This window comes from Danio aesculapii, chromosome 10 (assembly GCF_903798145.1).
Source record: "Danio aesculapii chromosome 10, fDanAes4.1, whole genome shotgun sequence".
Classification (NCBI taxonomy): domain Eukaryota; kingdom Metazoa; phylum Chordata; class Actinopteri; order Cypriniformes; family Danionidae; genus Danio; species Danio aesculapii.
In genome coordinates this window covers 10794358-10809833 of record NC_079444.1, presented here as the reverse complement: position 1 = coordinate 10809833, position 15476 = coordinate 10794358, and the positions used below count along the sequence as shown (strand labels likewise).

General features: G+C 34.7%; 1 protein-coding gene across 3 annotated transcripts in view; it reads left to right on the top strand.

The window, feature by feature from the left end:
* The window catches only part of strbp (spermatid perinuclear RNA binding protein), a 175996-nt gene that overhangs the window by 136344 nt on the left and 24176 nt on the right, over positions 1 to 15476 (top strand). For all 3 annotated transcript variants that reach the window (XM_056466445.1, XM_056466442.1, XM_056466444.1), the window contains exons 7-11: positions 4129 to 4220; positions 4667 to 4762; positions 6345 to 6456; positions 9243 to 9340; positions 14467 to 14572. In XM_056466445.1, the coding sequence (XP_056322420.1) occupies positions 4129 to 4220; positions 4667 to 4762; positions 6345 to 6456; positions 9243 to 9340; positions 14467 to 14572 (504 nt within the window). The remainder of the gene's footprint in view (positions 1 to 4128; positions 4221 to 4666; positions 4763 to 6344; positions 6457 to 9242; positions 9341 to 14466; positions 14573 to 15476) is intronic.

Below are 15476 nucleotides of genomic sequence, written 5' to 3'. Positions count from 1 at the left end.
AGGATACATGTTTATTTATTCAATAAAACATATTTTTGGTTAACTGTTTTATTTTGTTTTGTTTTTATTTTCAAAACCTCAAATTAATTGCTTTGGTTCTTTTATTCTTTCTTTTTTTCGCTCATTTCTTGCTTTCGTTCACTCATTGTTGCTTTCTTTCTTTATTCATTTTATTTATTTATTTATTTATTTTGCTCGTTATTTCTTAATTCTTTATTTATTTTGTTCTTTATTTCTTTTATTTATATTTTTCTTTATTTCTTTCTTTATTTGTTTATTTATTTATTTAGCTCATTATTTCTTTATTGGATTCTTTCTTTCTTCAGCTCATTATTTCCTTTTTCTTTATTCTTTCTTTCTTTATTAATTTCATTTGTTGTTTCTTTGTTTTTATTTCTTTATATTCAGTTTTTTGTTTTTTTATTCATTCTTTCACTCTTTATTTCTTTATTTTGCTGGTAAGTTTTTTTATTCCTTTCTTTCTTTCTTTTGTTGTTATTTTTTGTTTTTTATTTATTTAGTTCTTTCTTTCATTCTTTCTTACATTATTTATTTAGTTAGTTATTTAGTTCTTTCTTTATTTTGCTCATTTTTTCTTTATTCTTTATTCTTTATTTCTTTAGTTTCTTATTTCTTTATTTTTTGATTTCTTTATTAGTTCTTTATTTATTTCATTTGTTATTTATTTTATTTATCTTTTTATTTTTTTAGTTCGCTCGTTACTTCTTAATTCTTTCCTTCTTTTGCTCATTATTTCTTTGTTCTATGTCTCTTTATTTCATTTGTTTCTTTTTTCATTTCTTTATTTGGTTCTTTCTTTTTTCTTTCTGTCTTTTGTTCTTTCATTCTTTCTTTAGTGTTTCTATAGTTCAGTTAAAGTTAAATAGTGGTTCAATGTTGGAAATACATTCAAAGTGGAATACATGGAATTCAGAAGTCTGTATGATGCTTTTGTTTTTAATTATTAGTTTGCAAAGCTCTGAATATATGAATGGATGGATTGATGGATACATCTAAATTGTTATATGCCTGAGAGTTTGGGTCTGATTGTATAGGCGCTTGTGCCTGTGTGCTGCAGATTTGTAGGATTCAATTAAAGATGCAAGGAAACATTCATCTCATTTTTTTGAATGTTTGGACGTTTGTGGGATGATAAACGATGGATTGATGTTGATTTTTGCGGTCTCTCTCTCTCTCTCTCTCTCTCTCTCTCTCTCTCTCTCTCTCTCTCTCGCTCTCTCTCTCTCTCCTCTCTCCTCGCTCTCTCTCTCTCTCTCTCTCTCTCTCTCTCTCTCTCTCTCTGTGTGTGTGTTATTGATTAGAGGGCTGTCTAAAGCTTTCGATCACTCTGACAGATCTTCCTCTTTCCTCATCCTCAGCTGGGCTGCTCTGATTAAAACCCAGAGAAGAATTATGAAAGACTAATGGTTCGGTTATCGTCATGTAATCCCTTCGTGATTAATACCCTGAACTCCTGCACACCATGTCCTGGATTTACACTGCGGCAGCTTGTGCCTTCTTTTATCTCTTTGTTTATCTGTTGGAAGAACACAATACGATGCTAACGCACTCTAGATTCACACACACTGAGCCTATGGAAGGAAAAACGGCCAGCTAGTTGAGCCTTATGTATTGTTTGGGTGGGAGAGATGAAGAATAATGTTCTGACAACTCAGATGCGAGTGTGTGTTGTGTGCGAGTGATCTCTTTTCTTGTTGTGACTGGCCTATAACAATACCCACTGCATGTCTTCATTATTCCAGTGTCAATCCAAGCACAAACTGGCACCGATTCGCTGAAGTTGTTAGCTTGTGTCGCTGCTTTTGACAAACAAAACTCCTAACCAGGCATGATGCAGGAAATTAGGCAAATATACTTCTGCTCTTGCTGAAATACTGAGTGAAGAGATTAAGGGTGCACGTTTATCGAAGCATTTTGTCTGAAGCAAGTTGTTTTCAATATTAGTGCCATGTTTTATTTTGGAATACTTTATATTTCGGTTCAAAAGTTTGGGGTCTGGTTTAAAGACAAATTTAAAGTAGTATTTGTAATCAGTGACACGTTTTTTTTTTTTTTGCAATCACAAAAATGAATCATATTAAATGCATTTAAATAGAAAACACAGCTTTTTTTAAATGTCATTATTAAAAAAAAATAACAACAATATTTTAAGAGAATGTTTTTTATTAGATTTTTTTTCTTTTTTTGTATTATTCAGACTTACTGAGCTGTAAAACACATTTAAAACAAAAACTTGCAGACTTTAAACTGTTAAGCCATAAGTTAAGCATGTTTGTGTCACTAGTAATAAAAATCTAAAATAAAATCAAAGAATTTCAATAAAGGTGGTTTATTTCGCTGTGGCAACCCCTGATTAATCATGGACTAAGCCGAAGGTAAGCAAATGAATGAATTTTAAATAAAAATTATTTTATAGCTGTTATGTATTATTAATAATTAATTTAATTATTAAATGTGTAACAATAGATATTAAGATATTAAATTAACATTTGAAGGGAAAAAAGTTTAATTGAAAGTTACACACTATTATTAAATATCTAAGAACGATTAAAGGTGGAGTAAGTGATCTGCCAAAATGCCAACCGTTGGCATAATAGTTTTGAAAACACAGTCCCTCCCCTGAGATCATGTAATTCGCCAGCTAAAAAACTTCATAGTACTTTAAAACACTACAATTCCCAATGAAAACTCTAGTTTATCTTGCACGTTTTCAGTTGTGTAGCAAGCAAAACTTGTCATAATGTGCAATATTTCATGCATGCAAGGATCGCCGGTCTCACTCTCTCACGTGCTCTGTCCTAAAGCAACTATGCCTTGCAAGCCAAATGCTAAGCCATACTTACATGCTATTTCAGACCAAATATTCAAAGAAGCATGATAAACAGCATAGGGAGCGCGTCACAGGTTGTCATTGTTCAGAAATTAACCAATGTGATGTGAATATAAAACCAACTTCACCTCAGTAAAGCAGATTAGACGGAATAACGCTGTTTACTTATGTTTTGTTGTTAAACTAAATATAAATCGACATTATCGATGCTGTAAAATGCCCTTTATGATATTGAAAATAGTCACATTAGTCTTTTACTGCAAGATTTCAGTGGCTGAACAACATTTCCGTGCAAATAACCCATTCGTAGCACAACACAATCTACATCAGCTTTGCGTGACTAAAAGAGTTTTAAAACAGAACTTTACCTGTCTAAAAGAAATAATACAGCCATGGTGTCGTCCTTCCTCCAGTGTGCAAAAGTAACTCCAATATTGATTCAGGAATTAAAAAAAAAATTTTATTCAACATTTGTTATTAACGCTGTCACTCTCTCGTGTGCACGTGCAAACGACGGATCTTTCTGCGTGAACAAGGGTGCGCAGATGTACAAATCTACATTTGTTGACAGACAGTTTGTGCTACTTATAAGAATTATAGGAATTGCCGGCCCGACGATATTTAATTGGATGAACATTTTTTAGTTTTATGCCTTACCTAGAATATAAAAATACATTTAGATCATCATAGATCATAGATCATTTACTTTAATAATTACTATTGGATTGTTAAGAGACCTTCAACCAGCACAACAAAAATGTTTCTGAAGACAATCACCTTTAAAGATTCACAAATCATTAATAAAACATGACCATCATATACAAAGTTGAACTCCGTAGGCTTTCATAATAATCAGTTTATTGATATAATAATCCTCAAAGTTGACGAGACGATGGGGTTTTAAACCAATCAGAGAGCAAGATGAGATTTGCTTATGTATTGCGGCGTACCTGGTTAGGACACATCAAACACTAATTGAGCAACCTCATCCAGCCTTCTCTTTTCTTTTAGGCTGGTTTTAGCCATTCATAACACTTGGCCCATGCTAACACCTTTAGCGAATCCTTCCTCCAGTTTCCAGCCAGCCAAGGAGATGCACTCAACTTCCATCTCCTTTGGATGCACTGGACCACCAAAGCCGATTGGCTCCCTCCTCTTTCCTCCCTCCTGCTGTGCCTTAACAGCCCCTTCCCTCATCACGTGTACATGTGTGAGAGTGCGTGTGTGTGTCTTTGCGTGTGAGATTTGATTTCCTGTCCCGTTCTTCTCACCGATAGAGAGCGTTGAGTCGAGCGAGCCGGCGGACCTGTTGGATAGACAGAGGTGCCTGGTGGCGTTGGCCTCTCTGCGACATGCCAAATGGTTCCAGGTTGGCGCTCACTTCTTCTCATTGTTATTGTAGCCTTATGACCCAAAACTACATGCCATTTTTTCCCCCTTTGATTTCCTGCAGCTCGACACATCATCACGAACATTTAAGTATCGTAAGGCTACAAAAGCAATTGTTTTTTTGTTTTTTTTGCCTGTGTTTTTGTTTGTCCATAACCCACTTGTCATCATCATGAAGGATTTGTCTAGTGCTTTTCCTGCACCATATCTTCCCTTCTCCCACCCCATGACATAAGCCCTGTCCTCCTCCATGATCATCCGCACAACACGGACCAGAACCGAACCACATCAGACACACACAGACCTCAACGCACACACAAAAACATGTATAGTCAAGGTGTAGAGACGTACAGTAGGGGGTGAAAGGTTGGCGTTGATGCTGTTGCTGTCTGTTGTTTATTTGGTGATTCCTTCTGGTTTCCTCAGGCTAGAGTTAACGGCCTGAAGTCGTGCGTGATTGTCTTGCGGATACTGAGGCACATGTGTAATAGAGTCCCGGCGTGGGAGCCTCTTAAAGGATGGGTGAGTACTTGAATTTGTCATTGCAGGTAGTAAAGTGATCATATGGTAAAATTGATGAACCGTTGACAATTTTTGAGTAGATTATTAAAGGTCCCATGAAGTGCTTTGAAATATGTATTTTTATTTGACATTTGACATAATCTCAACCGAAACATAAAGAGAGGCATAGTGTAGCTCCTCCCCTTTTTAAAAAACAGCCAATAGCGTTTTGTTTTTATCACCGCTCTGCCAATGAGAGTGGTTGAGCTCAACTGCAGCAAATGAGAAGCATCTTGGAGGCGGGGCACGTCAGATACTACCCACTTCCCTTACTGCCCAGGCATTATAAGACGTTAATATTAGGTTAGATTTAGATCATGACGTCAGGTGACCAAAATTAAATGTCAAGCCAGCGTCTAAGGACAACGTTATTTTGACGTCCAATAAGGACGTCAAATTATGTTGATATTTGGTTATTTTTAGGTTGTGTTGGAAAGTAACTAGAATCCAATGTCTGATAGATGTCATAGTGGCAACGTCCACACAACATCAAGGTATAACATGATTAGACGTTGATGTTTGGTTGATTATAGGTTGATTTTAGGTTGGATATTGACATCAACCTGACATTGGGTTCTGACGTCAACCCAATTTTCATTTCCAAACAAAATCCAATGTCCCCACGACGTTGGGGTACAACGTCAATATGACGTGATGTTGATGTACTGTGCCTGCAGGGTAAAGAGCTTTTGAATGGTTATGACTTAATGAGAAACTTTGGTTTGAGGTGATGTGAAAAAAATCATTGCTCCATATAGGTGGCATTGACAATCTGCAAGCTTTTTGTATCAGCTTTTGCATTTGTATCATTTTTATATCTTCTAAATGCAAATTTTGTCACTGTTTTGGAGCACACTAGTTTATAGATACCTTAAAATCTAACAATAGTGATACTAACATCTAAAAATTTTTTTAATTTCATAGGAGCTTTAAATGAACAGCTAAGAAAATTAAGTAAGATACTACTGGAGAATTTGATGTATATGGTGATTAAAGTCCGCAAGAGCTGGAAGTTAGTTTTGGTGTATTGATGTACTTAATTGATGTAATTAAATATATTGAGTAGGGAATATATATATATAAAATATAAAATTTGAACTTTTATGTAATAAATCCAGAAAAAATTATCAGTTGGTGTCTTATGTTTTTCCATACCTGTAAGTAAGGATTTAATGAAGATAGAGCAGTAAATTAGTGAAAGCCACCATTAAAATATAGGTAATTTACTCACCTTTTTTTTCTCTTTTTTTGTTCAGTAGTATATTAAATAAGTTAATTTTAGTCCTTCGTTATTCATAAAATTCAAGTCAATGGCTTGCTTCTGACAAAATTATGAATTTGTAAAAGCTGCAAAAATAGTTTTGCAGCTGCTATTAATCCAGTCTTCAGTGTCACAACATCATCCGAGGCTTACATATTAGAATTAAGCTAAATGGCTTTATAATAACTTAATCTCTCTTTTCACTGGCCCATTTTTGACAAATTAATAGTTTTTCATGTAATAAATTAGTCTTTGACAGATGACTTGCTCTTTTGTCCACAGCCTTTGGAGTTAATATGCGAAAAAGCCATTGCCACATGTAACAGACCTCTGGGTGCAGGAGAGGCTCTGCGTCGGGTCATGGAGTGTCTTGCCTCCGGGATACTGCTTCCAGGTACGAAAGCCTCCCTAAACCTCAAAATATGATTTTCAGTATTCATTCTGAACACCCCACTATTAGTAAAATACAGTTCAAAGTTCTGGAGATAAGTTTCAGATGCTTCAGTTATGAGTGCGATTGCACTAGTTTCCTTTGTAGGGTGTTTGCACAACTCTTTGGCTGTCTAAAATTGCCTAATCAGTAGGTAATACATTTGAATTTGAATGTACTACTCGACTGTTAAAGAAAAAGTACACTCCATATAATATGAATGTGAGTAATATGAATGAAACGTACTACGTCCGCCGTTTTGTCATTATCACGTGACCAACCCACGTCAATTGTGTTGCTTCACTCCCATTCATGAATTCTCTCATGTTGCATCATGGGATAGCGTAGCATACATTGGATGTGCACTTTAGAATTTTTCCGGAAGTAGTAGGTCAATCCAGAAACGTCTCTCATTCCATGAATTCGGATGTACTACTCGACTCACATGCTGTTTTTAGAGTACTACATAGCATGGAAGTTTGTGATTTCCGACTCAGCATTTGTGTGCTTTTTCGACATTTGTTTACATGAAAAAAGTATTTTAAATGCCAAAAACTTTTGAAAGCAGTATTGATTGCATAATTTTAAAACAGTTTCACTGTTTAAACAACAAAACATTGTGTAAACAACAAAATTAATTATGGAATATACAGTAAGCTTATTGAATTACACTTTTTAGACAAAAAAGCTAAAAAGAGATAAACATGATCTATTAGATTTGGTTATACACAAACACACACACACACAACACACGCACTCAAGCATGTATATTGACAATATAGATAAAGATAACCATTTTGAATTATGCTCCATTTTGTATTTTCTGCATCAGTTTTGAAATATATTTCACAATATAATATTAAAGTATGTGTCTCAGTGCTATATGATCCTTCAGAAAAACTAAAAGTTTTTGTTGATATTAAAAACAATTCAAAAGAACAGCATTTATTATTTTTATTTTTTTATTAATATTTTCGCATTTTAACAGTTTAAATATATTTTGAACGGTGAAATTCACCAACATGCATGAATTCATTTGAATTCTTTTTGAATTTATACAGTATTAGCTATTGTGTGTACAATTCAAGGTTATCACAGTTTAGCCGCTTAATTTTAAAATAATTGTTAAAATAATCCAATGTACTAAACTGTCATCGGTCACACTTTACAATAAGGTTCATTATTTAATGTTTATTAATGCATTTACTAACATGAACAAACAATAAACAATGCATTTACTACAGTATTTGTTCCTGTTAGTTAACGTTAATAAAAATACAGTTGTTCATTGTTAGTTCATGTTGACTCACGGTGCATTAACTAATGTTAACAAGCATGGACTTGGATGTTAATAATGCATTAGTAAATGTCCAATTATGATTAATAAATGCTGTACAAGTGTTGTTCATGATTAGTTCATGTTAGTAAGCGCATTAACTAGTGAACCTTATTGTAAAGTGTTACCCTGTCATCTATTTTTATTATGCATTCTAATATTTTGATACCTGCTATCTAAATTAAACTTTTATTTTATTAAAATGAGTTAGGGCTCTATTTTAACAATCTAGGTGCAGAGTCTAAAGCGCATGGCACAAAAGCATCAGTCATGTCCGAATTCATTTTTGCTATTTAAAGGTTTGTGCTTATTCTCTTAATGAGTTCTGGGTGTGGTTTGAGCATAATGTGCATTAAACCAATCAGAGTCTCATCTCGCATTCCCTTTAAGAGTCAGTTGCATCACGCCATCGTGCATTTGCTATTTACATGGCAGACTTTTTAAATAAAACTGACTCAGCGAGACAGGTAAACAAACAGTTAAACAAACATCTGTGCGATGATAAAGAACGAGCCTCCTCCATTCGGCCTATTTACTTTCTCTTTACTCCCTTACTTTTGTGGAGTAAGGAAACAGTGGAAACTCACTCCACTAAAGACATCCATTAGCCTATACTACCACTACTACTACTGCTATTGCTACTACTACTACTTAGTAGGCTATGCACTATGCAGTTAATTTAATGTGAGCTTATTCTTTTCTGAAGTCATAATACCAACTAGTTTTAAGTATAGTGGAAGTTGCACTTTTTTTTTCTTCCCCATTTCTGGCACCCCCCTGGACGTGCGGCGCCCTTAGCATTTGCCTATACTGCCTATGCCACGGGCCGGCCCTGACTGTAGCATTACCACTTCTGATTACAAAAATGTAGAAATAAAACCTTGTTATTTATTTAAGTATCCACTCTAGATCAATGGATCCCTAATCATTCAAACATACAGTAAATCCTCTCATGTAATGAATATGCGAGATAAATGTGAATATGTCCAGCACAGTGTGATGACAGCAGTGGTGTCGCTATCAGATCTGGCTTTCAATTGCAAAGCTCTAGTTCTTGTCTGTGGCCCAGAGGAATAATGGAGCCTCATTTATCTACTCTTGACACAACTAGTCCATCGCTCACCACTCTTATACTCTTTTCCCAGTTATTCATTAATAATGAGATGCATACATTAATATTTAATCAGCTCGCATAGGAAATAAGCCCTTCCCACAATGATATATATATACTTAGTTGAGCATAAAATATATATATTTGTATTGTACCTGCAGGGCATAGTTTAGGTGATGAAATGATCGCTTTAGAGTTTAATTAACACCTCACCTGCAGTGATGGAGCGTTACTCGCTAAAGACTGAAACTGGTGGCTTTCTCGGTTGGATAAATCATGTGTTTTATTGAATGTATTTCTCAGGTGGACCAGGATTGCATGATCCCTGTGAGAAGGAGCCAACGAACACCCTGTCGGCCATGACAGATGAGGAGGCAGAGGCTATTACATCAAATGCACAGGTAAACCATTGTGTCGAGATGTGTGTGAGATGCAGGTGTCAATGAGAAAAGGAGATGTGTGTGTGTATGTGTGTGTGTGTGTGTGTTTGGTGCTCTTAGAGGTGCTTATCTCATCTGTTCTGTGTAGATTGCTGTCATGTCTCTCTCTCTCAGACACACACACACACACACACACACACACACACACACACACACACACACACAGGTCTTATCAGTGATTCAGCCTTATATGTATGGTAGACGATATTCCTGTTGGCAGTGGGTCATGTCACAACACTAAATGAATACAAATTGACTGTGCGGTGGACTGAAACTCATTCATTCATTCATTCATTCATTCATTTTCATTCATCTCAGTGGAATGAACCACCAACTATTCCAGCATATGTTTCATGCAACGGATGTTCTTCCAGCTGCAACCCAGTAATGGGTAGACTGAAACTGCATCTATTATTATTATTTTTTACTTCATGAACAACCGTTGTTGCCAAGAAGGTTCGAAGTGCTAAATATAGAAAACATGCAGTTGGGCTAAAAACAAATGTAAAGGAAAATTGAAAACAATCTTAATATTGTTTGTTTTGATCTTCCATTAATATGTACAGTATGTTTTTGAGTAAATGTTTATTTGCATTTTATTGTATAAACTACTAATAAAGTGTTTTTAACCTTTCAATAAAGATTATTATAATTTATATAATATTTATATAATTTTAGTGTTTATTTGCAGAAAATCTGAAAATTTTGATTCTTGGAACATGAAAAAAATTTGTGTTGTGAAAATTTGTGATGACCCAGTGTCATTTTCTGCAAATAAACGCTTATGTAATGCTTTTTTGATTGTATTAATCAAATACAAGCGCACTTATTATGGGATTATGCATATATTGTTTGTCATATTAGTAATAGCAAACCTTAAGACGTAAAGATGAATCTTAAAGGTGCAGTATGTAAGTTTGACACCCAGTGATTGAACTAGGTATTGAATACCTGGTTCAAAACACATGTAAGCGCAGGTTGTCATATTGACGACATCAACAGAAGTGCGCCTAACTATTGAGCCTAAAGGCTGATTTAAGCCATGTTTAATATGATTTATATTTTAGAAACGACTTCTAATTCATGCTGCTGAACAACAGAACTATGACAATGATCACCTCAGGTACACCTCATGTGCTTTATTCAGTGTTAAATGCTAATAATGTGAGTTTGAATGCCATTTCACATGACATTTATTGTCATACTGCTGAAAGCAGCAGCAGATAGCTCACCTCAGATCTTGAAAATAAAATAAACCATTTGAAACTTTAGAACTGTAACTCAGTGCAAGCCAAAACATATCAGTGATTCAGCATGTACATTTAATAATGTTAAGGAGGTTTAATATGTATTCATTAGATTATAAACATTACGTTCATTAGAGTGCAGTAAGTGCACTATTCTGTGCTTCTGAATAGCTGTATTAAGATTTCTCTCATGTTTCGTCTGGTGCTAACAGCCAGATAGCTTATCCCTGGAAATCTAGTCAGGTAGAGTATTGTTAGAACACGGAGTTACAATGTAACCTGCTCACCTATTTATATTATTTGCTGATTAATAACCACCTCATGTGGAACTCTGAATCAGCGTCTCATTTCAGAGGCTGCTACTGTCCACTGGAGGTTGCATTTTATAGGTTCGCATTCACAGACACACACTTTGAGAGCCTTCCTGACTGAATGGATGAAATACGCGGTTTTCCACCAAGGCAACACCAGTGCTGAAATATAATTGGCTAAACTAGCAGTTAAAAGAACCAAAACAAAGGCAGCCGTTCCTGCACGTCATGCACATTTTCAAAGCAGAATAACTGACTTCAGCATTGTTTTTCAGATAAACAAGAATGTTCACTTAGTTTGTTTCTTAATATCTGCAAACACATCATGGTATTTTAATGCTTTAGAAGAGTCAAAAACTTACATACAGCACCTTTAACGACAGTAAAAAGACATGCAGGTTATCTAAAAGAGTCAGTATAACTTAAATACATTCATGCATATCGTGTAAAATATCGGTTCATCCCTCCAGTCACGTTGACCTTAATTACAGTTTCCAACCTCCTATCCATCAGAACGTTATTCAATTTAACAACTTAAAAGAGAGATATAGTTTGCTCTTATCACATTGATACATGCGGATCAGTTTAACAATAAGCATAAGAAAATCTTCATCTTCAGATATTTTTGCCACACCAATCTTGTATATTAATAAAAATGCCACCAGGGTTTCAGGGTGCTCCGGTCTCCTGCACAGTCCAAAGACATACAGTATAGGTGTATTGAATAAACTAATTGGCTATAGTGTGTGTGTAAATGTGTGTATGGTTGTTTCCCAGTAGTGGGTTGTGGCTGAAAGGGCATCGGCTGCTTAAAAAATATATGCTGGAATAGTTGGTGGTTCATTCTGTTGTGACAACCTCTGAAAATGAATGAATGATTGAATGAATGAATAATGAGTTAAGTTTTAAACAGTCTCTCGGACAGATAGATATATTGATAGACAGACAGACAGGCAAATGGATATATAGATATCTTTAACAACACCTATTAAAAACAACAGCACAGTGAAATTGTTTTTTATATTACCAGCATAATCTTATTTAAAGCATTTCTATCATTCCATATATCATCCAGTCCTTACACACACACACACACACACACGCACACAGACACATTTCAGCAGAGCACCTTGATGATTGGCTCTTTAATGAGTGTGGGAAAATGATACGGCATCGGCCCGTGAATCTTTACTCCTGCCTAGGGGATTCTGTTTGCGTGTGTGTGTGTGTGTGTGTGTGTGTGTGTGTGTGTGTGTATGTGTGTGTGTGTGTGTGTGTGTGTGTGTGTGTGTGTGTGTGTGTGTGTGTGTGTGTGTACTGCATCTCTGAGTAGATTTCTGAAGCTCCTTTCCTTTGAACCCTTGTGCAGTCGAGATCAGAATCACAATGTTCCTAATTGTTTTGCAGCAGATCCAAAAGGTTCAGTCTCTCACACACACACACTTATACACACAACTAAATCTACACACTGAAGCTCACAGCCTGCTTTATTGCTTAACACATTCATCCTATTTTATTATTTCCTTGTTAAAAAAGTGAAAAGAACATAAAAATGTAAGTGTAGTAAGTTTTGAGCAAAATAATAGTTCATTATGGATGCTTTTGTTTTCCTCTTCTCCTTTTTGGGGGGCTTTTGCTGATGTAAATGAGGATTTGTTTATACTGCAGTTTGCCGTAGTCATAAATGAGATGCAATGCGGTGATACTGTATGGCTTACCTGCAGAGATACTGCATTCAGGAGAGAGTTTCTGTCATTAGACTATGTTTATACCTGTGATTTACTCTGTGGTGGAGATTTAATGAGGTCAAGATGATTTGAATTTATAGGCAGGGAAATTATAGTATATCTTCATTGAAATGTCATTATTGCTTATTAACCTAAAATCACTTTGTTAGCAGCGATACATAGTAGAGCTTGGACTTAAACTCTAAATGTTTACTGATTAGTATCTGTTTTAATGTTAGCGCTAAATGTGTGTAAAATAGACATATCTACAGAAAAGTAAGGTTAATGTCATCAGAAATACAATAGCTGACTCACTGTAGACCGCAGTTTGAGCTCAGTTACAGAGCTTACTTATTAATAAGTTAGTGTAGGAAATTCAACAAAGGTGTATTAAAGTAATAAAAGATTCCTGTTTCCATTAAATGATTGAAGATTATATCCATCAAAATAACCTTGAAAATGAGTTGGTCATTTTTTTCACTAATATATTAAGCCACATACTTTAATTTATTTATTAAATTTTATTAATTGTAAATTTTATTTTAAGTAATTTTAAATTATTTTTAAAATAAAATTACATTTTTTTTAATTTAAAAATATTTTATCTTATTTTTGATTTTATTAACTTTTAATTTATTTTTTAAAATTCAATTGATTTTTATTCAAATATATATTTTATTTTATTTTAAATAATTTTTTATTAAATTACATTTATTTTAATTAAAAATGTTTTATTTTATATCACATTTATATTAAATCTTTTTTACAATTTTATTTAATATTTGATATTATTTTATTTTATTTATTTATTATTTTATTTTATTTTATTTTATTTTATTTTATTTTATTTTATTTTATTTTATTTTATTTTATTTTATTTTATTTTATTTTATTTTATTTTATTTTATTTTATTTTATTTTATTTTATTTTATTATTGATAATGATTTTGTCAGGGTTCTGCCACTCTGGTCTTGTAAATTCTTGTTTTGGTGGCAGAGTCCGGACACTAGCTCTGTCTTGTCTTGTCCTGTAGTGCTCAACTCGAGTTTTCTTGGGTTGAGCACTTGTTTTGTCAATTGTCTGGGTGCGCGTCGTTATAGGGGTGCGCGGACCGTGCGCGCTCCCGCTTGATGTGGGCGCGCAGGGACGCGCGCTCTTGTACTCGTGTTTGTGTTGTTCCGTCAGCATCGCGCTGTTTCATTCTCAGCGTCTCCGTCTAGTTGGTTTCGGTTGGCGCTGAGATGAAACATGCGCGTTGCATTTTTGTGAGAGCACGGTAAAGTGTTTTCACTTATCGTGTGCTCGTGTCTTGCGTCTGTCAAAGCACGTGGCTCTGTGTTCACAAGGTCTTTTCCTTTTGTAAATATATCAGTGGTGTAGATATTCTGATTACTGTAATTAAAGGGGTTTCTCATAGTGGGCTCACAGATATTTTCCAGAGAATATTTTTTTTGCACCTAAACACTATGCTGCCGCTCCTAATAGGCAGTAGCTAAACCAAACAGCTTTGTCAATATCTGTTGGGATGAGTTAATGTGAGTTAGTTGTATAGCATGAATTATTTGTGCGGCAGTCTATACCCCATAATTCTTCTGAACGGGGTGATTCAGTGCCTGGAAGTCCACGTCTACAGGCGGTCTCCCGACTCAAGCAAAGAGTTATTGCTTTATTATGAAAAAAAAAATGGTTCGCAAGCTGTGTGTTTCCACAGGACACAAGATTTTTTTTTCAGGAGCCGATCATTTAGGTCTATGCTTTTACAATTTCATACATTTGTGTGTTGTGTGTGTTTTGTTTCCAGCATGCTTTGCGACTCATGGCTTTTGGACAGATCTATAAGGTCTTGGATATGGATCCTCTTCCCTCAAGTAAACCTTCACAGAAATACCCCTGGTCAGATAAAGAAGGTGAGCAGACATAACTAATATGTGTTTTATATTGTTTTCTATGTAATTGTGCAAAGCATCAGAGTTTTTACTGGTATTTGAGTTTACTGGTATTTTGTAAGTGATGAATGGTATTCTACCATAAGTCCATCTGGTAATTTTATTATGGTTTCCCAGGTTCAATGTGTGGAAAGTGCCTGTTGTCTAGTCTAAATTATTATTAAGTAATTTGTTGGTTGAAAATTGTGAAAATTATAGAGCTCTTAAAGGCATAGTTCACCTCAAAATGAAATGTACTGTTTTTGCTGGAAGTCTCCTGTATTTTAAAATTCTATCCCGCTATCATCCCGTTTAAGTATTTTCCCATATTTCTCCCATATTTGTAATCTTTCTATAAAAAGTGAAAGTAGCATCAAAGCAATCTCAAAAGTGAAATAATTGCATGAGCTGTTCAAGAGAATTATGCTTTTGATTTGTTTCAACTTGAAAGCACATTGAAATTAATATTAAAGTGGCCACATTCACTTAATTTCCATTAAAGCTATGCGTCGACCGTCACCCTTCCTATGGAACATCTGAATCAGTAACATTGCTGACTGATGGACACGCTCTGTATTCTGTGTAACACTGTTCCCAGATTAGCTTCGGTACACGCAATTTGAAGAGGAGCGAAAGTGGAAACAGTGGAAAGTGGAACAGACAAATACACTTAATAATATGTAAACATGTCTGTTCTGGCAGGTTTTATTTTTAACACAAATAATTTTGTCTTAAATGAACAGAAACAGTTATCATAATGCTTTCATTATAGATCTATGGATACTTAAAATGACACCTCTGTTATCAAACAAAACAGTGGATCAAAATGAGAGATACGCTGCTCTTTGCTAAATAACTATAGTAAATGTATTCAATAAACTACATT